Source organism: Triturus cristatus, chromosome 11 (assembly GCF_964204655.1).
Source record: "Triturus cristatus chromosome 11, aTriCri1.1, whole genome shotgun sequence".
Classification (NCBI taxonomy): domain Eukaryota; kingdom Metazoa; phylum Chordata; class Amphibia; order Caudata; family Salamandridae; genus Triturus; species Triturus cristatus.
In genome coordinates, this window is record NC_140594.1 from 653,360,732 (window position 1) to 653,388,610 (window position 27,879).

At 46.6% G+C, this 27,879-nt stretch overlaps 1 protein-coding gene across 1 annotated transcript in view; it reads left to right on the top strand.

The window, feature by feature from the left end:
• Positions 1 to 27,879, top strand: part of D2HGDH (D-2-hydroxyglutarate dehydrogenase) — a 595,031-nt gene that overhangs the window by 457,524 nt on the left and 109,628 nt on the right. The window contains exon 8 of the mRNA XM_085634178.1: positions 5,835 to 5,977. Within this exon, the coding sequence (XP_085490304.1) occupies positions 5,835 to 5,977 (143 nt within the window). The remainder of the gene's footprint in view (positions 1 to 5,834; positions 5,978 to 27,879) is intronic.

Sequence of the window (27,879 nt, forward strand, 5' to 3'; positions counted from 1 at the left end):
ACTTACTGCCCTTTTTCTGATGTTCCGACGCCGCTGGAGTCGTGTCGACGCCGTGAGGCGGTTCCGGTTCGGTCTCGGCGGCCTCGGCACAATGTCAGTTCTTTGACGACGCCGGCAGGCGGTTCCGGTCCGATGTCGGTGGCCTCGGTTCGATCTCGACCTCCGATTCGACGGCGTCAGGCAGTCTCTTCACGATGTCGACTTCGGGCGGCTCCGGTCCGATGGCGCTCTCGGCTCCGATGACGTCGGCCGGCCTGGCCTCGATGTCGACTTCCGGCGACTCCGGGGTGCGATCCTCACCCCCGACCTCCGGTGCTCCTCCTCACGGGCTCCGGGCGACTCCGGAGTGCGATCCTCACTCCCGACCTCCGGTGCTCCTCTACCTCGGTCTCCGACGACTCCGGAGGGCGGACTTCACTCCTCCGATGACGCCGCTCGCTCGACCTCGGTTCACTTCCTCCTCGACCTCTGGTATTCCTCTCGACCCCCGTCGGCGCCCTCTCACGACCTCAGGCGGCTCCGGGTACGACGTCTGCTACTTCAGTCAGCGCCGCTTCTCCACCTCGGGCTCCAGGTCTTCAGGCTACTCGACGCCGGACTCCAGGGAAACCAGTTCTCAGGTCAGAATCTTGCTGTTTTCTTGGTTCTAAGGCCTGTTCCTGCTGTCCAGGTCCTTAGGATGGTTTTCTTCTGTCTTCTTCCCACACAGGGCTATAGGCTGGGATCCATCAGTAGGGACAAGTATCAAGGGTGGGTTTATGGACCCCACTCCAGGCACAAGTTTCCACCCCTGCTGCTTCACTCCTTCCTCCTTCACTGTTGTGCTCCTCTCTCTTCACCAGTCAGGTGCCAACTGCCAGCTCCAACTGCCAACTGCCTCTCTTATCCTCCCAACATTCTAAACCGCCTCCAACGGTCACAGGGTTCTGGAAGCTCCTGGAATGTTCTGGAAGGTGCTGGTAGGTTCCAGTGGATGCTGGTGATGTCACAGGTGGCCACCATTTTGTGCTTCAGGCCCTCAGACAGAAGTTTCAGGGGTAGCTAAAATGGCTCCCTGAATCTGTAGCAACACGAAAAAGTCTGGTGGTTCCCAAAAAGGAAAAATTCAAACAGGGTTTGAGGCAAAAGTGGGACAAAATAAATAATGATGAGGAGGGTCCACCCAAAGGGCTGACAGGTCTAACACCCCCTCTCTCAAGGAATGCAGGCATTGAAGAATTAACATGTACAGCCCAGTGTCAGACGCCGCAGAGAGATCTAATAAAAGCACCTTCCCACCTTAGTCCAGAGACAGTTTGATCAATTCAGACAACTCAAGTAGATCAGTGTCAGTGCTCTACTTAAGGTGAAATCCAGACGGACTAGGATACAGCAGCTTATTAGTTTCCAGGTAGTTAGAGAGCTGCTTATTAATTGACTGGATAGTAACGCTGGACTAGCAGGATGCATATTTTCACAACCCCGTTCTGCAGTCCCACAGACGTTACCTGTAGTTTCAGGTATGCCTAGAACATTTTCAGTTCACTGTGGTTCCCTCTTGTCTTACCAGCATACCTAGGTTGTTCACAGTGGTGATGGTTGTTGTCAGAGGCCATCTGCGGAGGTTGAAAATACCAGTCGTCCCATATCTCGACGACTGGTTATTGAAGGCAGGCTTGTCTCCAGCACTCATAAGCCACTTCCAGAAAATGGCCAATCTGTTGACATTGCTGGGTTTAATTCATCTGCGTGTGGAGGTCACACCTGACTCCTTCACACAGCTCCCCTTCATCGAGCCATTCTTCTGCCTCAACGAGTCCAGTACGTTCAGGCTAAGATCTCGATATTTCAGCCCTTCACCGGGGTCTCACTGACAACAGCTCTGAGGCTTCTGGGCCTCTTGACCAACTGCATCTTACTCGTGGGACATGGTGGGTGGCACATGTTGGCTTTGCAGTGACATCTGGAGATTCAGTAGGCTCAGTAATAATGGAACCTATCCGAGTCCATCCTGGTGTCAAAGGAAAATGCACCAAATCTGCAGTTGTGGCTACTCAACCATGATTGGACCAGTGGCAGATCCTTATCCCTACCTCACTCTAGGGCTAAAGATAATGCTTGTAAAGGGTGCATCGTCGCTGGGCTAGGCTTGGCTTGCCTCCACATCAACCTGCTGGAGATGTGAGCGATTCACATTTTGCTTGGTAGAGAAAGCATTCCTCCCAACCATCCAGGGGAAATCGGTGCAGGTTCTCATGGACAACACAACTGCCTTGTGGTACTGCAACAAACAGGGCGGAGAGGGCGTAGGTCCTGTGCTAGCAGGCCCTGCACCTCCTGGAAGTTGCGGATTGTTCAGCTTGTCTTCATGATTGCCCTGCACCTGACAGGATCTATAAACAGGAGGTGTCACAGGGCATTTTCCAAGAATGGGGAGAACCCTGACTCAATTTGTTCAGCATTGAAGAAAATGCACAGTGTCAAGCGTTTTGCCCATTAGATTCCCCAAGACAGTCTTCTCTTGGAGATGCCTTCGGCAGCGTTGAGGACTGGGTTTCCTGTATTCCTTTCCCCTGTATTCCTTTCCGCTTATCCCACACCTACCAAACCACAACTCTAGTTTCTACATGTGAGACTTTTCCCCTTTTTTGTGTGGCCACCCTCATTTTCTGCTAAATTCTATTGATGTTTTTGTCCTCATACTTACGTTTGTAGCCTGACGTCTGCAGTCTAAAAACTGTAGCCATTCTGTCAAAATAACTATTTTTATTAAGAGAAAACCTTCCTTTTAAATATTAATAAGCCACTCCTATTTAGGCCTTAAAGCCCACAAGGCAGGGTACATGGTATTCAAAAGTAGCACATGTAGAACTTTAAAGTTAACTTGTCTTTACAGTGACTGGGACCCAAAAGCTATATTTGCTGTTAGACAGCTCTAGCTGGGCAATAGAGAAGAATGGTTAGCAGAATTAAATATTAATTTCTGCTATCTCTGGATTGGGACCAGCTAGCGATGTGATTAAACCTCTTTTTAAATAGTTAGTTAAAACCCAACTCAATAGTGAAGTTGGATTTTTTATTATTATTAAGGAAAATAAACATATAGAATTTTACCTTTTTCCTTCCTGAAACTTCAAGGCTAATTTTAGCTCTGTAGCAGTAGCCCAGTGAGTTATTAGCCCTGAAGAGATGTGATAACTGCACCCAGAGCAGAGACAATGTTTTGGGTGTGGTAAGGTGTTTTCTCTTCCCCTGGCAGGAGGACCAGTTGGGATGTACCCAGGAACTTAACTTACTTCAAAGGGGCCTCCCATGTCATAAACAAATGTTAGGGGACTCCTGGAAAGGACCCAACTTGTGTCCTCCCAGTCAGGAAACCTAAAACACCCAGTAGGGAGAAAGCTGCCCCCAGAACTAGTTTGAAGTTACCACAAAGGAGAGAACTGCTCATTACCCTGGCCACACCTCTGGATGGGCACACAAGGGGAAATGGGTTTCCCCATCTTGGATTTTAGGAGGGAGGGGCACTGTGAGATTTTTCGAAATAATGCAAACAGGAAGTGCTGCAAAAGTGGGTATGGTTACCCTAGGGACGTTTTAACCCATTGGTTTAGGAGGAATCATGAGTCATCCCCACCCACTAGCTGGTGCCAGGCATAAATGTGTCACAACAAGGAACCCACGGAACACTGCTGGACTTGTGAAAGGATACCTGGCAGACTGAAACTGCTTCACTTAGTGTCTGTGACCTGTGAGAAGGACCTGAGGAGGTTGGACCCCCTTCCACCTGCAATCCAAGGACAGAAAGATCTCCAAGGATCATAAGGCTGTGCCCGAGTTGCTCTAGGAGCATAAAAAGCAGAGAAGCACAGTCCTGTGAAGAATTCCCACTGACCAGTGGCAACTGAACTTTGCTATTGTCCTTTGCCTGACACCCTGAGAGTGTCTACGTGCTCCCCAGAAGTTCTGGCAGTCCCTTATAGATTGAGACTTTTAAACTTTTTCGAATTTCCCTACTTCCAGGCCGTAGCAGGACCAAGCTACTTAGTGTATCCAACCTGTGCAGCATTTCGGTCGGCCTCAAACGCTCCTAGGTCCCGGTCTTTTTGGCAGTATTTTCAATGAAACCTTCAAAAGTAATACCTCCAGTTCTCCGTATTGGATTTTTGTTGTTTGCTTATTAAAACTTTCCAGATTTTTTATAAATTGGAGTGAGTTTTTTATTGTATTTTGTTTCAGACCGTTTAACTGTTATAGTGGTGTGACCATGCAGTAAAGTATTTAGGCATCACGTGAAACTGGGATACGCAGATAATACTCAGAGAGCGCTGTGGTCCTATCATCTCTAAAATGAAAGATGCTGTGAGTCAGTGGCAGGTCCTCCCGTTGACACCATCAGGGAGAGTAGCAGCTATTAAAATGATGTTATTTCCCAAATTACTGAAACTGTTTACTAATACCAATCCCCTTGAATAAATATCTATATTTGTGAAACTAAGAACGAGATTTGTCAGGTTTATATGAGCTGATACAATGACTCTCCCCTATGCAAAGGGAGGTTTCTCTATTCCTGGATTCGAGCAGTACTGTTTGTTAGCAGAGGCAAAGCATGCATTCATTTAGTCTCAAGTGGGCATCTGCCCCCACATGCTGGGGTCAAGCCTGATATGGCAGACCCCATTCTGCTGAATACTGTACTGACCAGGATCCTCCTGAGGCCAAAATAATGAACTCAGTAGCTTTTACGATGTTGGCTTGGCATAAAATGGCCGCTCTTGTTGGGATAGTTAATACATACTTACCAGAGATTTCCTCATTTGCATCGTGTCAGGCTAGGTGGTCTATACCCAGAGGGTAGCTTCATGACCGTGGAACAATTAGGCTAGGTGGCCTCGCAGGCACGTTCCTCCCTCTTTAGCAAAGTATTAATCGTAAAAAGGACCCAGACAGAAATATAGCAGGTGAACAGTAGTTCAGCAGCTCTGTTAAGAATGGGACTGGACGTTTATCCTAGGAGTTAACACGCAGCTACCCTAAGGCAGACTACATGTACTTGGCGTGGACATAGCAAGGTATTAGAAACAGAGATCTGAAATATTAACTGCATGACACTGGGAATTCAATGAATCCTCCCACCTCCTTGCATTGGTAGGATATGTAAAGGAGATGCCTAAGGGAGTCAGAAGGTATGCTGCCGGGCATTATTACTTGGTAAATGGAGGGTAGCCATGGGATGGAGTGAAGACTCATACCCTCAATAAAGGATTGGCTAACATAGCTTATATATTGCCGCTACACATCAGACACATACAGTGTCACTCTGCAAAGTACATCGCGACCTAGGGACATATGGGAACCACTTAGACTATGTCTTACCAGTGATGAGGCAGCTGATAGGCTAAGTCGATGAGAATGGAGGCGTCTTAGCAATTAGTACTGACTAAGAAGTGCAGTGCACATTCTGTGCTTCCACGCTATATATAACGTATGCAGTTTGATAGAATTCGATGGATTTACGTTGATGATTGTTCTGCTGTAACAGAGGCTTTGAATATTTTATTAATCTCATCTATTTCTTTTGTTTATTTGAAACGTAAATATATTTTTTTAAATACCCTGTACATCTGTTTTCGATAAGGAAAGCTGTGGACCACTTACAGAGCGATGACAGAGGTGCTACTTATATTTAGAGATAACAAAAATTATATTCTAAAATAGCGAGAGCATACTGTCAGGAAATTGATTTAAATATTTTTGGTTGTGAGTGCATCCAGTTGTGAAAAGATAACATTGTAAGTTTGCCCATCACTGTTGGCACATTTTATATCCGTGTTTAATCTCTGCTCCTGTTTCAGAAAGTCCATTTTACGTGTTAATAGAAACATCCGGGTCCAATGTTTCTCACGATGAAGAAAAATTGAATCACTTTTTAGAAAAGGTCATGGCATTGGGCTTCGTTACTGATGGGACCGTGGCCACCGACGACATGAAGATAAAAGTAAGCTAGCTGATGTACCTTGCTTAGTCACTTTTCCCTGCTTCTCCACACCTCTAATTTAACCTTTAAAATTCCAAATGAAATGTTCTTATCACAGAATAACAGGTGCATTCCTTCACAAAAAAATGTCAGCAGGCATAAGTTGTTTCTGAAATAAATTCTATTTTTGCTGCATGAGTATATTCTAGATTTACATGCTGTGTTTAATCTCATCTATTTCTTTTGTTTATTTGATGAAACGTAAATCTATTTTTTTAAATACCCTGTACATCTGTTTTCGATTAGGAAAGCTAGCAATGGACCACTTGCAGAGCGATGACAGAGGTGCTACTTATATATAGAGATAAAAGAAGTATATTCTAAAATAGCGAGAGCATACTGATGTGAAATTGCCTGAAATTGTTTTGGTTGTGATTGCATACAGATGTGAAAAGATAACTTTGTAAGTTTCCTCATCGAAACCCAATGTTTCCTGAAGTGTTTCATGATTATATGGGTAGATCTTGGTCTAATTATGGGATTATCTGTTTGGGAGACTTGTATGAAGCGAGGGGAATTAAATCACTCGAAGCTTTACGACTTTATTATAAATTACCTGTTCATTTTTTGTTTAAATATTTACAGATTAGGGATTACCTGGTGAAGAATTTGGATTTAAATATGATAACTCAGTCTATGATATGGGACTGTTTATATGGAGAAAAAACCAAGTCCTTAATTGGTAATATGTACAAATACTTGTCCAGTCTTAAGGTGGATGGATGTGTAAAATTAGCAATACTTTGGAGTCAAGTATTGAATATAGTTATAACACCTGACACGATCACACAGGCTTTTGGTAATATAGGTGATTCAGTCCACTCTGTGAGTTTACAGCTACAGCAATTTCGCACAATTTGTATGCTATATTACACGCCAGAAAGGATAGCCAAATGGGCTGGAGGGAACAACTATGGTGAAAAGACTAAATGTCCTAAATGTGGGACTCAAGCAGCTAATCTTATTCATATGTTTATGAAATGTCCGGAATTGCGGATTTATTGGCAGAAGATTGGCCAGGTGCATTATTCTAAATTAGGAGTCGGTCCCTCATTAATGGCTTCAGAAATTATGTTAGGCTATAAGGCAATAAACCAGCTGTGGCACGACTTTTTTCAATCATGATAGCTGCCGCTAGGTTAGCTATTGCCTGGGCCTGGGTTTCCCCGTCACCGCCATCTGTTTGTGACTGGTGGACTATTATTAGGGAAACATATGGGCTGGAAATTGCCTTGGCTAAGGCTAGGGGTATCCGTTCTATGGTTAAAAATGAAAATATTTGGGGTCCTATGGATTTGGCGATACTAGACTAATTAGATAAGGAAACTTATTTTAGCCTTTATGTATTAATGATTTAATTGTTATGTTATTATGCTGATTATCTGGGGTAAAAGGCGAACGCTTATTTATTTGTCTATCTCTTTCCTGATTAATTTCACTGTCCAGCCGATGATTATTATTCATACTGATTTATTTTATGCATTTATGTATCTATTACCCTATTTGATGTATTTCAATAAAAATTATTTTAAAAAAAGAAAAAAAAGTAAGTTTCCCCATCACTGAACTAAGCTGTTGCTCTCATCAGAGCATGAAAGAAATCCAGAAACCCAAGCACAGCTTTTGGTCCACCATTTGATAAGAAGAACAAGTGATTAGATTCATTGGAATAATTAATACTAACTTGAGGCCACACCAAGTGGACGTTAAATATGAATATTACATATGTCTTTTTATATCCTCCTACAAACCTAAATTTGTATATTTTGTCACTTAAGTCGTTTGTTCCCCTTTAACTATGCACAGTTGTTTGTGACTTCACCACATGAATCCCAGTTGTTGTATAGAACAACCCAAAGGTTTACCTCACCAGGTAAAAATGTGCGAGTTGAAGCCTGAAAAGTATAAATACATTAACATTTGTTTCGTCACATTGAACAATAAAGGAAAATATAATTTTTTTAATGTAAAAAGGTATCACAGGGCAGTAATGAGAGTTTAATTCAAAGTGTATGTCTCTTACTGACTGCTAACAAAATCGTAGATTGATATTGACTGTGTGCCCAAATAATACTCTGCCTTTATGTATGAAAGATGATACTCCTCTGAGGTAAATATATTTGATTAAAAAAACATGTGGAGACAGACAGCAGCCAGTTGAACATGGGTCAAATATTGAGAGGACATTAGTGGTTCCAAGTTGTAGAATTCACACCATAAGTGTTGGGTCGTGCCATTATTATGCCTTTCAACAATACACAGAAGTGGGTGATGTATTCCAGCACCTCATAATAGATGTGGAGAGACTTAGTTAAACCCAAAGAGATGCTTTAAATGAGGTTTACTTTTTGTAGCAGTATCACACCATCTCATAGAATGCATACCTGTTCAAGCCTTAACAGGTATTGGTAATGAACTATCATATCGGCAGGGACTTTTAACCACATAGTAGAACACAAAATTACTTCAAGACTTTCCTTTTAAGAAAGGAAAGTGGCTACACCTTCATGGATTGAGGCTTCACCAAATAGTGATTAGACTTGTATATGGCGTCTTAATTGGTGATGGAAGTCTAGGGAATACTTAAGTTATACTGTTGACTGTAGGTAGCCAAAACCAAAATACACTTTCTCATGGAGGACGTTCAAGGTCTGCTACAGAGGAGCTATAGAAGAAGTGGGAGAGGAATGTACCCCAAGCAGACAGTGAACAGAGAGCTTCTTTAAACTCTGTTTCTCGAAAAGTAGACTGAATATAAAGTCCAACATTAGCCTGTCTTCTCTCACTCAACTCAGTCATTATGTACAGAGAAATAAATTCAACATGCCCGCGTTAGAGAATATAGAGTCACCAGGGAAGAGAGAAGTTTCCTAGCCACAATCCTTTTTAAATCGAGCCTCACTGTCGGAAAGACCAGTTGTATCTTCTTCCATGGGCTCTGGCACAAACACCGATTTCCATTGGTTGTTTCATGCAGCATTCTGAAATGCTGACTTGTTATTGGCGCATTTCTGTAAATGGCCCTCCTTTGTGTTTTTAGCTCTCTTTCCAGCAATTTCGCTAAGATAACATTTTGGTTGTCGATCACACTGTACAGCGTGTGATGGACCCTCCTCCTGTATGGTTCACAGTTCTTCCTGGTCGTCCCCACGTCTTCACAATACTTTGCAATAAACAGGATCTGCTTGCCAAGCTTCTACTGTAGATCGACCGCTCTAGTTGTTTATTGGCTCTATCAGAATATAAGGGCTGCCAGAGTTATTACAAACCTATAAAATTAACAACATGCAAAACTGAGATTTCATAGCATCTAAAATTAGATAACGCTAGAAAATGCAGACACCATCCCTGTCTTTCACCCTCAGCTTGTTCATTCTTCGTGCCATACACCCACATATTATACGTATCGCTCTGTCTCTCTCGCAGACTTCCCTTTTCCCTCCCACTCCCATCCTGATACTGAGCCGTCCCTCTCTCCTGTCCAGTTATTTCCTTTGTGTTTTTCGCTCTTGCATGTAATGTCCCCTTCCCCGCTACTACCGCTCTCTTTACTGATCCCACTCTTTATTTCCTTTACCCTTCCTTACCCATCCTTCTCTCCATCCGAGCAGCCTCTGTTCTCTCATCTTGCACGTTACCTCTGCTTTTTGTTTCTCTTATGCAGTTTGTTCTTGTGCCGCTCTGTCTTTACAGTAAGGAGCAGCAATGAAACATGTTTGCCTTACATGTGTTTGTTTTTGCGGGAGGGAGATGTGCAGTGCCCTTTGTTGGTGGGTTGGTTCCGTACTGCAAAATGCTTTCCCCTTTATTGGTTTGTCTGAGCGGTGATGAACTGGGTTTGTTCAGCAGGGAAATGTGCTGTTACTTTAGCTGATTTGTTTGTTCAGTGACGGGCTGTGCCGTGGCTTGGATTGGTCTATTTCTGCATTATGAAGATATGTGGCTTCTTTGTTGTTGTATTTTGTGTAGCAGGGAGATGTCCTGCCTCTTGTTATGGCCTGTTTAAATAGTGGGGGTGTCATGTTGTGGCTTGTGTTTCTTGGTTGATCTCTTCGTGGAATGGGGATATGTGTTGTGGCCTTCGTCTATTTGTTTGCACAGTAAGAAGGTGGGATGTGACCTGGTTGCTTTGTTTGGCAAGTCATAAGATGTGGTGTGCGGTTCCGGTGCATCCTTTGGGCGATGTCAGCCTGTTAAGTGTGTCCAGCTATGAGCAGCAGGTTAAAGCTGAGGTCTGCAAAACAGCCCTGCTGCAGGAAGGTATCATTTCAGCAAAAACGCCTTTTGCTTGCGAGGCCCAAACTGTCTGTGTGTTCCAATTTGGGCTGGGTCACTGCAATGCTACAAACCCATGTCCCTAATGCTTCATTTGGGCAGTGGTTGCATGGGGTTGGCATTGGCGCTTATTCTTGGGGACCGGGACTTGTTACGTCGAGCCTAGCGCCCACGCTGCTCTAGTAGATGACCTTTTGGAACCACTGCAGCTTTTCTGCAAACTCGTGCGCGTGGCTTTTTTTTTTGCACACATTGTATTGGCCATTACGTGTGGCTTTAAAAAATGAAAGCACGCAATTGGCCAAAGGCGGGTGCATGTCCCACCTTTCCCAGTAAATGTTTCCTCCCACGGCCTGCAGCTGTCGGGAGCGAGCAGCGACGCGCAGGGTGCCATCTGCTCTGGGTCATATTACAAAGGTTGCTTTTACTTTCGCGGCCGCGCAGGCACGCTTGTCTTGTTATCTGGCTCTTTCCTGAATCTGTGCAGTGTCCCCACCTCTCTTCCCTCAGTTCTGTATACATTAGCTTCCCTCCCTGAATACGTGTTTATATTTCCAGAGATTTTGAGTTTGCTGAGAGCGTCGTGCCCCATCCTCCCGTTTTCTTATTTTGTACTCTAATCTAAGTTTGTGGCATTGCTGTCCTCCTCCCCACAAATCCCCTTGTATCTGCGCCAGCTGCTGTTTTGTATTCTTTCTGTGAGCAGCGTATGCCCTCCCCTCTTACGTGCTGCGCTGCCGTCCTTCTCTTGTTTTGAAAGCTCGCTCTCTTCCTTTGGGTCTGAGCTGTAGTAGCAGCAGTGTGCTTTCCCCTCCCCTTTTCCAAGACCAGCTCTGCTTTTTCCATAGACGTTCTCTTACTCTCGCCGACTTTCATTCCTGCAGTCCTTTCATGGCTCACTGCTACACACTCTTGGTGGGAAATCAAACATTTTATTGCCCATAAACCTGAATTTGCTGCTTTTTTTAATGGGTGATATTTGTGGTCTGTAAAACAAAGCGCTTACCCTGTGTGCACCCAGCGTGTGTGTGTTTCTTTACCTCCCGTTTCGCCCTGGATTTAAATGGAGATGGGTATAGTCGGGTAGACCTGCTATACCACTGAATTTTTGGTTTGTTTCATTGATTGTGTTTTTTTTTTCTCGGGGCAACCAAACCCCCAAGAAGGTTGATCTGAAATGTGACTGCACACATTAAATGCAACTTAGAGATTACGCATTCTTGTTTCCTAGGCAGTTAAATTCCTTGTGTTTCTGCTTGCATTGTGCTCTGTCGTAGCTACAATTTTTTGTTGGTTTCTGACATCACAGTATCCGTTATTTTCCTTTTATTTTATCGTTTTCCCCCCTCGACCTTCTTGAGCAGTGCGTGGGAGGAGTGGAGTGATCACGTCCTAATGTGGGCAAAACAGCATTCATTGTAGATCGCATGAGCCTTGGATAGCTAATCTGCCTCGGGGTGAGCGTTGGTGTATCTGCTCCTTGCATTAGACCAAACAGTATTGTTTTTGGTGTTAAGAGATCTGCATGTTCTTGACGTCCTTGTTTATTGCGCGTCCAAGAAGAAGGCTGATCTATGGTCGTAGTTAAGTTTGTCTCTTATGTCTTTATTGCTGTCCATTTATTTATTTATATATTTTGAAGGTTTTATATAGCGGGAACAAGACCCTTGCGGGTATCAAAACGCTTTACGTTTTGGCGTTCTATTTGTCTGAAGTGGACTATTTGTGCTGCCGCCACTCCATGTTACTTTGGTGTAGCCATAAAAGCTAATTGAATTGGGATTACATCGGCGGCTCGGGAGAGAACTGTTAGTCTGCTCTGGTCACTTCTGGCCTGCGGTTTCCTTGCACCCCCACCACCTGGACTTGAAAATGAATACCCACAAACAAATGTATCTATTTTTTCATGTAAGAGCTTCCATAGGTCAGAGGGACTGTCCAAGGTTACACCCTACTCACTGGAGTGAACTGATGTGGACATTTAAGTTGATGGCTAGTACAAAGTTTACCTCCTTATGGAGCGGATGTATCAGCGTGACCCATAAGTTTGAGATTTCCCAAGGTTAGCATTTCTGTTGACTGTAACCTCTACAGGGCACTAGAAGTGTAATGGAATCATGGCTCTCCATTTTTTCCCTCAGAGTAAAATAAAATCTTACCTCTGCAGCAGTACCACGCTTCACTGCCTTTGATGTAACTTCAATGAGACTCGCTATAATACTTTCACAGTCTCATCATTTTAGAACTGAAGCATTTTCAATATTGTATAGAACGTAGCCATAGTTGTTTCTGATTTATCTTACACAAACAACAACCATTGGCAAAGCCAATAGCCCTAGCTTGTTGTACGTGTAATGTTGCTTGTTGTAGCTGTATTATATATCTGTATGCAAAAGACAGAAGCAGCAAAGTACTGATGTTTAGCTTGCGTGTATTTAAGCCACACCCTTAAATACATCATCTCCCCACTCACCCTTTTGCTTCTCCCCTGCAATATTGCCAAAATGTTGAGTGTGTGGGCATGCTAATAGGGGATAATCTGCTGCATGGCTAAACTTATAAGGTCCCAAAGGCGAGACCTTTTGGCTATGCCAATGCTTGTTTTTTTATCATCAGACGTTGTTCCTGAGCAAGAAAGAGAAAGGGCGAAAAGGAAGATAGAGGAAGGAAGAGAAATGGAGAAGGATGGCTGCAGCTTAGTGAGAAAACAGGTATAAAATACAAACTGCACAAGTGTGGTAAAGGGACAGGAAGTATAGAGTGAGCCAAGGGCGAGGCATGAGTTGGAATTAAATCAAGGCTGCCTTGGTATTTAATCCCACATATGGTTCCGCTTGCTCCTACGAAACACTTCTGGCACTGCACTCTGTTTGTTTTACAAGTTAAGCACTGAAACGTGTCATGTTGCAAAAAGTCCATCTGTGGACAATAATGCCCTCAACAGAGAATATGGCTCCTTGAATGGTATACCTGCTCTGCTCTGACAGAAAGAGAGAGAGAGAGAGAGAGAGCAAGAAGGAAGCAAGATAAAGGATGCATTAAATTTCCTCCCAGAGTTAATGTGTGACTGAATCAGTGTGAGTGCCTAGAGGTTGAACAGTCAATGGCACCACTTGAGATCCTTATGCTCTTGAATAAAGTATATTTAATGCCATTCTTTTCTAATGAACCATTTCTACAGGTTGAGATGGGAGTCTGCCCTCCATTGCACCTCAGCCCTTTATTCAGGATATGGGCATGAAGCTCCGTCCACTTTCCGCCCATCTTTTTAATTGGCCGCTGCTACTGCCCTTTGCAAATGGTGGCTTTTCATTGGTCAATAGGCTTAGTAGTCACTCCTTAGTACCGCCTTTTCTCGTGTTGTAACCTCCTATGTGGACTGCCCCTGTTATGTCTTGTTACTCTAGATGTTTTAATTACAGCCTCGCAGCACTATTTTCTTAAATCACTTTCACCTGCCTGCTGTTGCAGGCAGGACTCTCTCCCCCAATGCTTTTTTTTTTTAGCCAACCCGGAACCCCTCACCTGCAATAATGATGGTCGCGCCTTTCTTTTCTCATTTGTTTACTTTTGTAGCAATGGTGGCACCCATGCTTTAAGCTTTAAACATCTTTACAAAAGTGCAGGCGCCGCAATTGCTTCCAAAGTACATAAATAGAAAACAAATGCAGCTGAACTGCTTTTTTTTCTATTTGTTGTCTTTGGAAGCAATCGCGGCACCCGCGCTTTAGCGCAAGATGTTTAAAGCTAATGCGCAGGTCCCGCCATTGCTACAGAAGTAAACAAATATGAAAATAAAAGCATGTCCGCATGCATTATTTTTCTATTTCTTTACTTTTGTTACAGTCGCGGAACCCACGCTTTAGCTTTAAACATCTTACGCTAAAGCGCGGGTGCAGTGATTGCCTCAAAAGTAAAAAAAAATTAGAAAAATAAGCATTTGCAATACATTAGGTCTAGCATTACAAAACGTTTGAGCTATTGACGTTGCATTATTATTAGCAACGCCAATAGCTCACCTCCTGCAACCGCTAGGGTTCACTATCAACATGTCGAAGTCACACCTGACTCCCTCTCAGTCGCTCCCTTTCATCCAAACTGTTCTGGAAATAGTGCAATTGGAGACTTATCCTTCCGAAGAGTGAGTCCAGAATATTCAGGCAATGATACCGAAGTTTCAGCCTCTATCCTGGATTTCAGTGAGTCTGACTCTGAGGCTGCTGGAACTCATGGTCTCTTGCATCCTGCTGGTGACACATGGCCGTTGGCTTATGCGGGCTGTGCAGTGAGACCTGACGTTCCAGTGGGCACAGCATCAGGGAAATTTCTCCTCCATGGTCCAGATCTCGGGGGAAGCTGCAAAGGACCTGCAGTGGTGGCTAACGAACCGTGATTAGGTCAGCGGCAGACTCCTCTCCCTTCTCCAACCAGACCTGACAGTTGTGACAGATGAGTCACTCCTGGAATGGCGCAGCCATCTGGGAGAAGTGGAGATCAGAGGCCTCAGATCTCCGGTGAAATACAGACTCCACATCAACCTGTTGGAGCTTTGTGTGATCTGGCTGGAGTCGTGGGTGCTTTGTCAAGAGGCCCTGTGTCTCTGGACATGGCTGGAACATCAGGGCTTATCCCTGGTTGTTCAACACCTGGTGGGCTCTCTGAACCCCAGGGTGGACGAACTCAGCCAAAGATACCTAGCGGCTCACGACAGGCTTCTCTGGAGGTGGTGCAAGGTCTATTTTATCAGTGGGGTGATCCTTAGTTAGATCTATTCGCTATCGACAAGAGTGTGCAATGTCAGCAGTTCTGCGTGTTTCATATGCAGCTCTCTCTTTGAGACGCTTTCCATCTTGAGTGGAGCTCAGGCCTCCTGTTATCCTTTCTGCCCATACCACTCCTGCCCAGAGTCTTCAAGAAGATCAGGAATGACTGGGCCCAAGTCATCCCTGTGGCTCTGGACTACACGTAGAGTCTGGTATCCTGAGCTGTTGAGCATGGCCATAAAGCCTCCAATCAGGATGCCTTTTCAGAAGGATCTTCTGTCACAGCAGCAGGGGAGGGTCTTCCCCCGAACCTGCAAACTCCTTGCTTTCTTGCGTGGAAGTTGAGCGATGGCAGTTGACAGCTTTCGACCTTCCTCTCGACATCTGCAACATTATCTTGGCGCCCCTCCACTAAGATGGTATATGCGCATCCCCATTGATGCCCACCTCTACAGAAGGTAAAGAATATGATAATTTTACATATCAGCAAAATCTCGGTCTGAAGCCCATGCGTGTCAGTACCTGATTCAGGAATGCCGAGTCAACCGAATCAAAGGCTTTCTTGAAGTCTAAGCAAGAGAGCATACGGCTCTTGGGTGTCAGCATGTGGTGCCATTGCCATATGTAAGCTTCTAATATATAATATAAAAGCAGACCCAACAAGATGTTATTATATAGTGTCATCTGCTGCTGCATGGCATAAAGCCACATCCATGTGGGTGAACCAGGTCGGTAACTGCTCAGAGGAGTCGGTGGGCTAGAGCCTTTGCAAATATTTTAAGTTCATTGTTGATTAATGAACTTGGCTTGTAAGATGCACAGCGTTCTGAGGAGTGCCCTGGTTTATGCAGGACCACTATGGTGGCAAGTTACAGTTCTGTTGGGAACCTCTCTGTGGCCTCTTTGTCTAGGTACAGCTCCAGCAACCAGGGTGTGAGGAGCTCCCAGTATTTACAGTAGAATTCAACAGGTAAGACATCTAAGCCAGGGATTTTGCCTGAGTTTATGTCAGATAGGGCTTCACCTACTTCCTCTAGTGTAAGGGGAGAGTCTAGTTCCATTGGGTCATAGAAATCCGTGGGAGGGTGTTGTCTGCCTGTATAGAGGTGGCGTGTGTACCCTGAGGTTACGAGGAAGCAGTATATAAGGCCCTTTAGTATTCAGCAAACATTTCTACAATAGCTGCAGCTGTGTATTGTCTCTCCCCTCTAACATCAAGGATTTCGGGTACTATCCTAGAGGACATGTACTGGGTGGCTAGCCAGTAAAGTAACTTGCTGGATTTATCTCAGAATTGGTAGAATCAGTGAAGGGAAGAGCACCAGCATTGGCAGGCTTTGTCAAAGGTGGACTTAGCCAGTTCCAACTGTGGCAGCTGGGTAGGGAGGAGGACTGCTGTGCATTGTTTTTCCAGTTATAGAATCTGGGTCTCTAGGGCAGTCATTTGTTGGTGCTTTTCGTGTTCTTGTTCTGCAAAGCGTACCATGGCTTGGCGCGCTGCCCAGAGAATGCTTGTTGAAGAAACGGAGCCCTGGTTGGTTTCGAAGTACACTTTAATCTCCTTTCCTGGGCGGTCTGAGGATTGGTTACAGCTAAGAACCAGGCGTTAAGCCGCCAGATTGGCCTATGGGCTACTTCTGGGGTCTCTATGTGGAGAAGAACTGGAGAGTGATTGGAGATGCCTCGCAGGAGAATCTCGACTGCTGTAGTGTGGAGGTGTCAATATGGGAAAGAATTTTGTGGACTGCTAACATATGTGTAAATTCTTTATCACGTGGGTGCAATACTCTCCACACCTAGGGAGTTCATCCAGGAGTCTAACAGCTGTCTATCCGGTGTATCGTCAAGCCTGCCGTGGATTCACGTTCAGGGTTAGGGACAGCGTTGAGAACTTCACCTATGATGGTCGTCCCGGATGGGGAACCTCAGGACTAGTACCTGCCAATCATTTAAGACCCCCTTAAGTGACTGTGGCAAGATATAAACACTAAGGAGATTATAGTGGGAACCTTTCAGAGTTCCTTCTATGCCCATGAATCATCTCAGTGAGTCAGCTTGTATCTTCGTGTGTTCATGGGAAAGGATCTGTGAAGGAATATTGCCGCATATCTAACGCCTCTAGAGAATCCTGAGTGGAACACTAGGTCATAGCCAAAGTGGCATAAAAAGGGGCATTGAGCACCCAGTAAGGGAGTCTCCTGGAGCATAAGGACTACCAGGAATTTCCTCTTTGTGTATTAGAGGATGACTGACCTTTTTATACAGTCTCGAAAATCATTGACATTCCAGGAGAGTATGGAGAAGTTAACCATTATGGCTCGGGGTTGTGGATCGTCGCTATGAGATGTTTTGTGGGTGGATGGCCAGGTTGACCTGGGGCATGGAATTGCTGCTGGTCACTTTTGTGGTCTGGGACATATGGAACATAGATCCTGGGTTTGGGCCAGGATTTAGGCAGCTCAATACAAACCAAGTAAAAGTTCAGCTCTCCTTGAGAACTCAATATTGTCTCTAACACGTGGGGTTCTCAATCGGGGACCTCAGTGCTCTTAGGAGTAGTGTAGTGCTGTCTCTGTGCTGCAGGGCCGAAGGAGGGTCAAGATTTGCAGCTCTGGTCCAATGGCCCAGGTATAAGTTGTGCAGAGTCTGCGGATTATCCCCTGTCCAGAGTGTTGCACTCAGGGTCATTTGAGGGTTGGTCCATCTGAGATCTCAGTGGGAATTCCATCTGGTGGTCCTGGGCTAGCTAAGTACACCCATTTAACACTTGACTCTTATCACAGTGAGGTCAACGGTTTACTCGGGGAGATGTTGTAGTGTTACAATCTCAGGACTCATGAACTCACACAGTAACGCTTAACAGATTTATTGGCCAGCCAGTTCTTTAGCTTGAATAAGTACTTTATTCTACTCACAACAAGATGCTACATAAATAAATCTGTTACGATATCAATGCTAACAATGACAAATAGGTAACGCTTCACAACGTTTAAAATAATTTGTCTTTTGTCCATGACAGTGACCGTAGGTTGTTTCCTAGAGTACTCTTACAGAAGTTTAGCCCTTATCGCTATTGAGGAAGCTAAATGGCACATCAGTAAGTGCAAATTGAAAGTCTCAAGCGGCTTTAGGCTTCAGCAGGACCATATAAATTGATGGCTTTGCAAAGCACTCTGTTCATAGGGTTATAGTTTAAGGCGAGAAATATCCTGGACTCAAACTATTAGCTCATGTATTATTTGCCTATGTTTATTTTACCATGTGATTTGTTCGATGTCCCCTTCCCCAGGAGTTGCACATTCCGCTAGGTTCTGTTCGGAATGTGATAACAGTTGAACTATCTGAAGGTACCGATGTGGCTTGAGGTTGATCTCTTCTGAGTCGCAATAAACCTCACTTATCTTAGGCTACCAGTTTCCTGCTTTCTTCACTGGCGAGGGTGGGATTGAACTAGCTGTGCAGGGGACCGCAAGTTCAACCTCACCCCTGTCTGCGTTTTAGCCACCCCTAACATACTGCTGTGGAGGTCGGGACACTAATCGCAGGATTGGGCTGGCTTGCGGTTGCCAGCAATGCGTAGAACAAGGTTCCACATATCCGAGGTACTTTATATACGAAAGTGCAGCTGTTGTGTTCAAATTCCTGGCGCAATTGAGTTGTGTCATGGATTGACAGTGACTAACGCTGATTGTGAGCTCCTTAAAAAAATATTTTTACATCTTTAAGTGTGCAGCAGCAGTTATTGTGACTTGGTGCTTAAGCTGCGTGGTACATACTTGAAGAGGGCGGTGTTGGTAAAAACGTTTTACCTGCATTGCAGGAGCAGGATTTGTGTGGCGCAGTGAAATGTAGTGTAGTACATATTCTGAGAGAGCGGATCAGCGGGGAATCGTAGTTTGCACCAGACCGTTATTTGCTCCCTTGCTACACACAGCAATAAGACGCCTCGGCATTCGTGTGCTCGAGAAGTTTTTCACTTACTGACTTAGTAAAAGCTGCTTATTTTCTGCTTATCGTGTCCGCGACATGAGAGAGTTTTAAAGTATTGGACTTGCCAAATACTGCAAGAGAGCGGATCATAGTGGAACCGCCATCTTATGGTCGGTAGCTTGGAACGGCTCTCAACGCAGAGCTGGGGGAATCTCCATTTCATGATGAGCTGTTTGAAACATGATACTCTTCATTGCTTCTCAAGTGTTAATCCCACAATCGGATCATTCATTGGTCAATTTTGTGATTGCATATCTTAGTGGTTGCTCAGTGACTTTCCCGGTCCTATTTTGTCCTCTGACTTTCCCTGGAGCCTTCGGCAACACCTCTGGGCATAGTCATCTTTGGTGTCAGTTGATTGGGGGAACCACGCCTGTCCAGGATGCTAATTCAGTCTAAGATTGTAAACCTTTTCCTCTCCAGCAGTATTCAAGGAGTTATGTACTTTTATTTTACAGGGTGTACAAACTTTGCTTTAAGATTGTTGGAGGAATTAATTATTTTCTTTTGCAGGGTGCACAGACTTTTTACACAAAGTTAGAAACATTCCTAATCTGATGCGGGTGCCTTTGGAGAAAAAAATTGAACAGATTAGTATCACAAGATGTAATTGAGCCTATAGAGAGTTCACTGTGGCTTGCCCCCATTGTCGTTGCTCAGAAGGCATGAGGGAGAGGCATCCGTTTATGTCTGTACCCCAGAGATATAAACAACAGTATCCGGGTGGACAGGTTCCCCCTTCCAAAGATTAATGATATGATAAGTATGATAGTTGACTCAAGTTACTTTAGTGTTTTAGATCTTTCCTCAGTCTATCATCAAATTGGACTACATCCAGAATCCAAATCTCTTACTTCCTTCATCATGCCGTTTGGTGCTTTTCAGTACAGCAGGATGCCATTTAGACTGGCAGCTGTTTTTTAAAGAGTAATGCACCAATTGTTTGAGGACATCAAGAATGTCCTTTATTTTCAAAACAATATGTTGATATTTGGTGATTCTGTTAGTAGTCAAAATTCCACACTGGATGCGGTTCTCACCAATCGGTAAATTACTTGGGTCACAATATTTCTAAATATGGAATTAAACCAAAAGATGATTTACTGGTTGCAGTCAAAGAGGCGCCTTCACCTACGAACAAAGAGGACCTCAAATCCTTTATGGGGTTGGTTGAGTACTTGGTGAAATACATGAAGAATTTTGCGGACCACACTGCACTCATGAGGCATCTTTAAAAAAAAAAGGTACTCACTTTGAGTGGGATGAAGCTTGTGGGAAGTCCTTTGAGCCTGGTTAAACAAGCCATAATGGGTCCTCCATATCTGGGAAATTTTGACACGTCAAGGAAAACCATTCTTTCCACGGATGCTAGTGGAAGGGGGATAGGAGCATCTTTTTAAAAAATAAATTACATTTATTTCCAAAGCAACACTGCAGTTGCATTCATCACAGATACAACATATTCGCAGTTCGCCTGGGCACATCTACAACCTGCTTAGCGTTCTGTATAACATCACTTGCAAGGCATCACTTCCTTCCTCGGATAAGAACATCTTTAATGCAAATTGTGGATAGTAAAGAAAGACATCGCATTTGCTTCAAGATTGTTTAAGTGCGCTGAAGTAAACTACTCCACAATAGAATGAGAGGCTCTTGCTTGCTATTGGACAAATAACACATTTTAGATTCTTCTTGTGGGGTTTACCTTTTACCTTTTACCTTGAAGTCTGATCATAAACCACTAATCTACATTTTTTCCACCAAGGCTGGAGGGCTATAATTTCAAGATTGATTTTGCACCAGGTAAAAATGTTCTGTGGCTGATTGCCTATCTCAGTTACCTTGTAATGGGGAGAAGGAGGAAGATGTGATCTGTGCAGAAGATTCAGTGTTGCGGGTAACTCTTCCTGGCATAACTAAGGAAGAGTGGAAAGAGTGTTCCGAAAAGGATGTTGATCTTTTAACTTTGAAAGATAAAATCCTACATGGGTGTCCAACCAAACCCGATGGTTTGCCTGAGCCGCCCCCCTATTGGCCTCGAGGCCAAACACCAATCCTCACTGACCACGAAGCCCGTGGAGCTCACAGGCCCTGACGTCTGCCCCCCCCCACACGGCAAATGATCCTGGCACTCGATAGAGGGGAAGGGGTAGCGGAGCACCGTGGAGTAAAGAGGGCGCCACAAGTTACGTGGGCCGGGGACATCCGCCATTGACCGGGAAGTCGACGGGCACCGTTTGCAGAATCCTCTCCGAAGTCCTGAGTGAAGCCACTGGCAGGTACACGTGACCAGGTGACAACAACCAGAGGTGAGCTCCATACGCGGCGATCCTGCAGAGAGGGGATGCTGGTGCCATACAGCAATTTGACTGCGCGTGGTGGGCTGGGGATCAGGTGAGTCTGGTTCCTATAGGGGGACCTACTTGTCCAGCGGTCGAGGGCTATGGAGGCAGCCGGGCTAGGGCGGGTGCGACTTGTGGCCCGAGACATGTTGGATTTCGTGAGGCCCAGCCCGCCACGTCCCCCTCTGAGAAGTACAACGAACGATTGTCTGGTGGTCTGGGGGCGTGAAACAACGTCGAGGGCCATATCCCCTCCCTCCTCTCGCAATCAGATTCACGATTCTAACCTAGCCGCCGAGTCATTCAACGCCATGGGCAAAGATAAGCCAGGCGCGGTCGGCACCTAGCAGAGCACCCTGGATCAGTATGCCACAGCTCCTAGTGGCGCTACCGGGGGGACACGAGCAGCATAATGCCAAACAATGCAACACTCCTTGCGGCCATCACCGAAGCAAGGAACACACTGGATGCCAAAATCGGCGCCGTAGAGTCAGAGGTCTCCTTCTTACGTCAACATCTCTGTAAGGCTGTGGACTGTATTACCGAGACGGAGACGCGCGTGTCCACAATCAAAAATACAGTAACCACCCTGCAGAAGAAAGTAAATAAACTCACAGTGATGACACAGGAATTGGCCTCCCGGGTCGAAGACGGAGAAGGACGCACACAACGCAATAATTTATGCTTCGTCGGCTTCCCGGAGGACTGCGAGGGCTCATATTGAACCATTTCCTAACCAAATGGATAATGGACCTCCTGCCAACGGACAAACTGTCTGCCTGTTTTGTGGTAGAGCAGGCATATCGTGCTTTAACAAAGAAGCCGCCTCCAGGGGAAAACCCAAGACCCGTAATCGCAAAGTTTCTGCAATTCGCCAGGAAGACAAACTTAAACATGATTCTTAAACTATAATGATATTCCCGGACTATACCCGTCTGGTACAACAACAGCGCCAGTCTTTTATGGAGGCGAAAAGCAGGCTGCGGGAATTAAACGTACAATTCATGCTTTTATATGCGGCTCGCATGCGAGTCATTTATAATTCTAAGTCCTACTTCTTTGACTCGCCTGAGGCAGTATTTGCCTGGACGGATGAACGAACACATCCGAAAGTACGTACCCTGCCACCAATGGAATCCGACTCATCCCAGGACCCCCACAGGAACAGGCGAAAGCTAAACAAATCCAAAAGAAGATACAGTTCGGGATCTGCCCGGCGCTCCTCAGATCCGGAAGAAGCAACCTAACACCAGTTGTAGATATTTATCGTTCAGTGAACAGGAGCCGCAATTACAGATAACCCACAAGTATACTTAGCTCTGTACGAACTACAAAGATGGCGTGGATGTTCAGCCACATACTTCCTCCCGCCCTAGACACTTTTACTGTTTTCTTTTTTAAGTTACATGGGTGTTTTGGGTACTTTTGGAGGAGGGGCCTTGAGTCCCTCTGTTGGGGGCCTGAGAGCATCCTCCGCCGGGACAGATGCTCCGTGTTCTAGGCAGTATCGGGTAGGAGGGGTTTTGGGGGTTTATTATGGTACTATGTTAGTATTCTTTGTTTTTTAGCTAGTGCGCAGAGACCAAGTCCCGATCCCACCGTCTCAGTTATAACACATTCAAGTCCTGGGGTAGATGACTACACATCTTAATGCCCCCCTCACCGTGGGAATTGACCATAGTCTTGTGGAATGTAAGGGGCCTTCTCAACAAGCATTGAAAATGCAATAGGTCTCGCCTTTGATTAAGTTAAAGCCATTTGCTTTGCTAATGGTATTGTATAGCAAAGCAAATGTCTTTAACTTAATAAAAGGCAAAACCTATTGCATTATTAATGCTTGTTAATTACAGGGAATGACAGAAACCCATTCCTTTATATTTATCTATTATGGGTTTATTTTGCTGAAAAAAACAATTATGGTATAAGATTTATGATATGAGATAGTGAATGGTTGACATTCGTGCAACTGAAGTCAGAATACTGATACACTGAGCAAAACAAAAATGCCAAATTCAAAGTCCCTGACAACAGAACTGGACCCCCCAAGCACTTTTGAAAATGTGAACCCTGTGTTGTTAAATGCAGGCTTTGTGCAAATCAGTGTTAAAACTACAGGGCATGATATCTATCACAAACGGAATGCGGGAGATAACTACAGCTTTACAAGAGGGGGAGCTTTGGAGAAACAGAGGGAAAGCTACCTGGGATTCCAGCCTCTAATGCACACAGGAAGACAACAGTTTGGAGCAGTAAAGAACGCACCACTACTTTAATAAAAAAAACATACAAAACTCTAGCATGGCTCAGACATGTCTCATTCTCAGAAACAACAGCCTCGGATTATCTACGTATGCCAGACAGTGAGCGTGCCTACCAACGCCCACAGCCCAATTAATAAGGACTAATAACGACAAAATGAGAGACGTGACAGAGCGCACTACGTGTAACACGTCACAAGCCCAACAAACTCTGGTATGCAACTGAAACATCAAAGCTGTTTGGAAAGTTGTCCTCAGACTGCCACAAGGGGTAAAGTCTGCATCAGTGGAGGAGCACTCGCTTGTTTGCCCTTCCTTTGTCATTCCGAACATTAACGCCTTAAAAGCGTATAAATAAATGCATGCAAGTAATGTAACATGCACAGTATGTTGTCGCCAGGTGTTCTCTTCTTTTCGCTGCTGAAGTGTGACCTATACTCTGGTTGCCTTAAGAGGTGAACTGTTTCTATCTAGCACTCTTCTTTACGCTGCTGTGGTGTTGTACAGTGGCATAGTGCCAATATCGGCAACACTCCCCATCCCTCCCACAGCAATATCTTAGAGAAATAATCAGACAAGACACATTCTTAGTGGAGAAAATTGCTGCAGGTTTATTTGCATAACAAATATGCCAACATGGTGGGTTATCTTACGGGCGATCCCAGGGCAGGCAGCCCCTCGCCGCCTGCCCACCTGATGAGCCAAAATTCACCATGGCCCTAGCCAACCGGTGTTTGTTAGATTTGGGGGAGGGGATAGCCCCTCCCACCGGTGGACCACCAGCCCACCCCCTTACTCACGCCCCCACCCCCCTAAGAGGGGCGGAGCATTGAGGCAACCCCCGGTTGCTCAGGTCCACAACCGCCCGTAGGACTAACGGGGCGCCCTCCAGGGTCCAATGCGAGGACCTCCCTGGGGATATTTGGCTTTAGCACCCTTACTGTGCTCGTGCAGAGGGTACCCTTCTGTACCTTACAGCCTCTGGATCGCCCTGTAACTCCGCCTGCAACACAAAATAATAAGTTAGACAAACTCACCCCCCACCACCTGCCTGAATGCCGGGTAAGCGGTAGGGAGGAAAACGGCATCAGGGCAGCGGGAAAAGAGGGCGACCAGTGGGCGGGAGAGGTATATGTACCTCTCCCCCCACCCCCTCCTGCCCGGAAGTGACGTGGGCATTGGGGACCCGCGAGGGTCCCAAACACTGGGAGGTGGACTCGTGTGCCATCCTGTGGCACTAAGGGGGGCCGCCCTCTTAGGAGGGCCCCCTGCGTGGGCCCGGGGCAGCCCTGCATAGTGCCAATATCGGCAACACTCCCCATCCCTCCCACAGCAATATCTTAGAGAAATAATCAGACAAGACACATTCTTAGTGGAGAAAATTGCTGCAGGTTGTTTTGCATAACAAATATGCCAACATGGTGGGTTATCTTACGGGCGATCCCAGGGCAGGCAGCCCCTCGCCGCCTGCCCACCTGATGAGCCAAAATTCACCATGGCCCTAGCCAACCGGTGTTTGTTAGATTTGGGGGAGGGGATAGCCCCTCCCACCGGTGGACCACCAGCCCACCCCCATACTCACGCCCCCCCTAAGAGGGGCGGAGCGTTGAGGCAACCCCCGGTTGCTCAGGTCCACAACCGCCCGTAGGACTAACGGGGCGCCGTCGCTCCTCCAGGGTCCAACGCGAGGACCTCCCTAGGGATATTTGGCTTTAGCACCCTTACTGTGCTCGTGCAGAGGGTACCCTTCTGTACCTTACAGCCTCTGGATCGCCCTGTAACTCCGCCACAGCTCTGGGTGTGGCCACCGTCACAGCCAGGGCCCCCCACCAAGGTGGGCCTCTTCACCTCGCTGTTGCATCCTCTAGAAACTCCCAGTGGACTTAACTGCAAAACGTCCAGAGATTGGAAGACCAATCACATTGTTAAAACTAAAATGCAAGCAGACTGTTCCGGGGACATAGCCTCGCATTCAAACCCCTGTCTTAGAAGCGATTCCTCGGGGTTTCAGGTAACAGGGCTTGGTATTGTGTAACGTGCTAATTCTCCCAGCAAGTCAGAGTGGCGATGCGGGGGCTCTGGAAGAGGTGAAAAAACCGACAAAGCCTCATTACCAAGTGAAAGGTCTGTGAAGTACTGGGGGGGGGGGGGGGGGGCGGCGGCTGTGTGTGTGCCCGGAAGCTGTTTCACCTGGGCTGACGGGGAGGGGGAGTGTATACCCTGACCACAACCTGCCAGGCCAGTGCACAACTCTTGCATCCCTCTCTTACTCTGCCTGCCATTGCGCTCCATGCTTCTAGTAGTTGGGATCGAGCCCCGGGTCTAGCCGCTCACAGGGCCCTGCATGGCGAGGCCTGGCCCAACGCTATCAAGGATAGGCAGTCTCAAGGGGAGGCGGACAAGCGAGGCTCGTCGATCTTGCCCCCTCCCCCGCAAAGTTGCACTCCCCGCCCCTCGACGCAGATGCTGGGGGCTCGTCTTTACATAAAGTGGGGGGGCAACGCGACTCTCCGCCCCCCCACCCCACATCTCACCGACAGTCCCCCTGGCCTGGCTCCGATAATGAAAATTCCCGACCCTCGGCGCTGATGCCGGAGTCGGCTGCTCTCTTCCCCCAGGGGCTACCCGCCGGGAGCTCCCATACGCCTCGAATCATGTCTGAAGCTAATTGGTGCCTAGTAGCCGGGAAGTATTACCCCCGCATCTGAGGCCAAGCAACAGCGGATGCCAGCAGGCCTTCCCGGCTGCCGCCTCCTATGCCAAACACCCCATCACCCAAACCCCCGTCGCAACCCTGACCCCTGCCACACTGGTGCCGGCAGATAGCGGACCTCGCGGGGACCGGGGCATCTGTACATGGGGCAAGGTCCCGCATGGCGGGGCGCTGGGGTGATGGACTAACCTCGTGCAAGGAAGGTCGGCTTCTACCGCAGCACGCCAGAAACGGCATCAGGGCAGCGGGAAAAGAGGGCGACCAGTGGGCGGGAGAGGTATATGTACCTCTCCCCCCACCCCCTCCTGCCCGGAAGTGACGTGGGCATTGGGGACCCGCGAGGGTCCCAAACACTGGGAGGTGGACTCGTGTGCCATCCTGTGGCACTAAGGGGGGCCGCCCTCTTAGGAGGGCCCCCTGCGTGGGCCCGGGGCAGCCCTGCAAAGTCTGTGATTTGGGGGACTGAATGCTTTGTGACTGCAAACCCCTTGGGTACGTCAGCTGCGAGGTCTTGGGAACGGAGCGGATACACAAAGAATGACAGTCTGGAGCCGTGTGTGAGTGGGTACATTGTATGTTTGGCGTGCGTGGATGCGTGGTTCTGTCTATTGTGTATGTGTGCCTGTGAGTGCTGTGTTTGTTCTGTGTGTGTCTATAAATGTGGAAACAGAGAAAGGTGGAGAAAGAGAGACAGACAGTGACCGCTAGTTAAATAGACAGATAGAAAGAGGAGAAATGAGTCAGAAGTACTGGGGGGCTCGAGAGAGACAGGCTGAGTCAGACCGAATGAAAGACAAAGTGAGGGTGAAATATATTGATAAATCAATTGATTTGGTCGTTAGGTAGGTGAGGTAAACAGACACGCACTTGATCTGTTATCAGACTAACCCCTAAAGGCTGAATGAATGGCTGAATGTCAGCGGCCTGCGCTACGCTACAGAAGTGTGTCTTCAGTGAGCGCTCACCAGGACGGCGCACAGATCCCCAACACCTGAGGCGTGCCTGGCCACTCGTTTAAAGGGCCTCTCGGAGCACTGAACGCCCATTTATTCAGCCGCAAGACTCACAATGGAGCCGGGGGAGCAGCTGGGTCCTGCGGGGTGTATGGGCTTTTCTCTGCCTTCAATGTTGCAGGTGCTGAGGGGATTGTATGGTGCGCCCCTCCGAACCCTGGTTCCTGGCCAGGCTTGGCAGGCAGAGACGTGGAGAGGGGAAGGGGATGGAGGCCTGGCTCAGACAAGTGGGGGCTGGAGGCTGTACTTGAGGGGTGCAGGGGGCTACAAGTGAGGCAATACTTCTGAGAGGTGGAGGAGAGGAGGCAGAGAGGAGTGAAGGAAATATAACGGGTAGAAGTGAGGGGACAGGGCCCCAAAAGATTGTCGCGATGTAGGGTGTGAGGGGCTATGTCGCTGTAATGTGTGTGTATAAAGCTTGTTCGAAGTGCATACAGAGCCGGGTCTGGTCTTGGAGCGATGCCGCTGTTATCTGCGTATAAAGCAGTTAGAAGGAGTGCACACAGAGC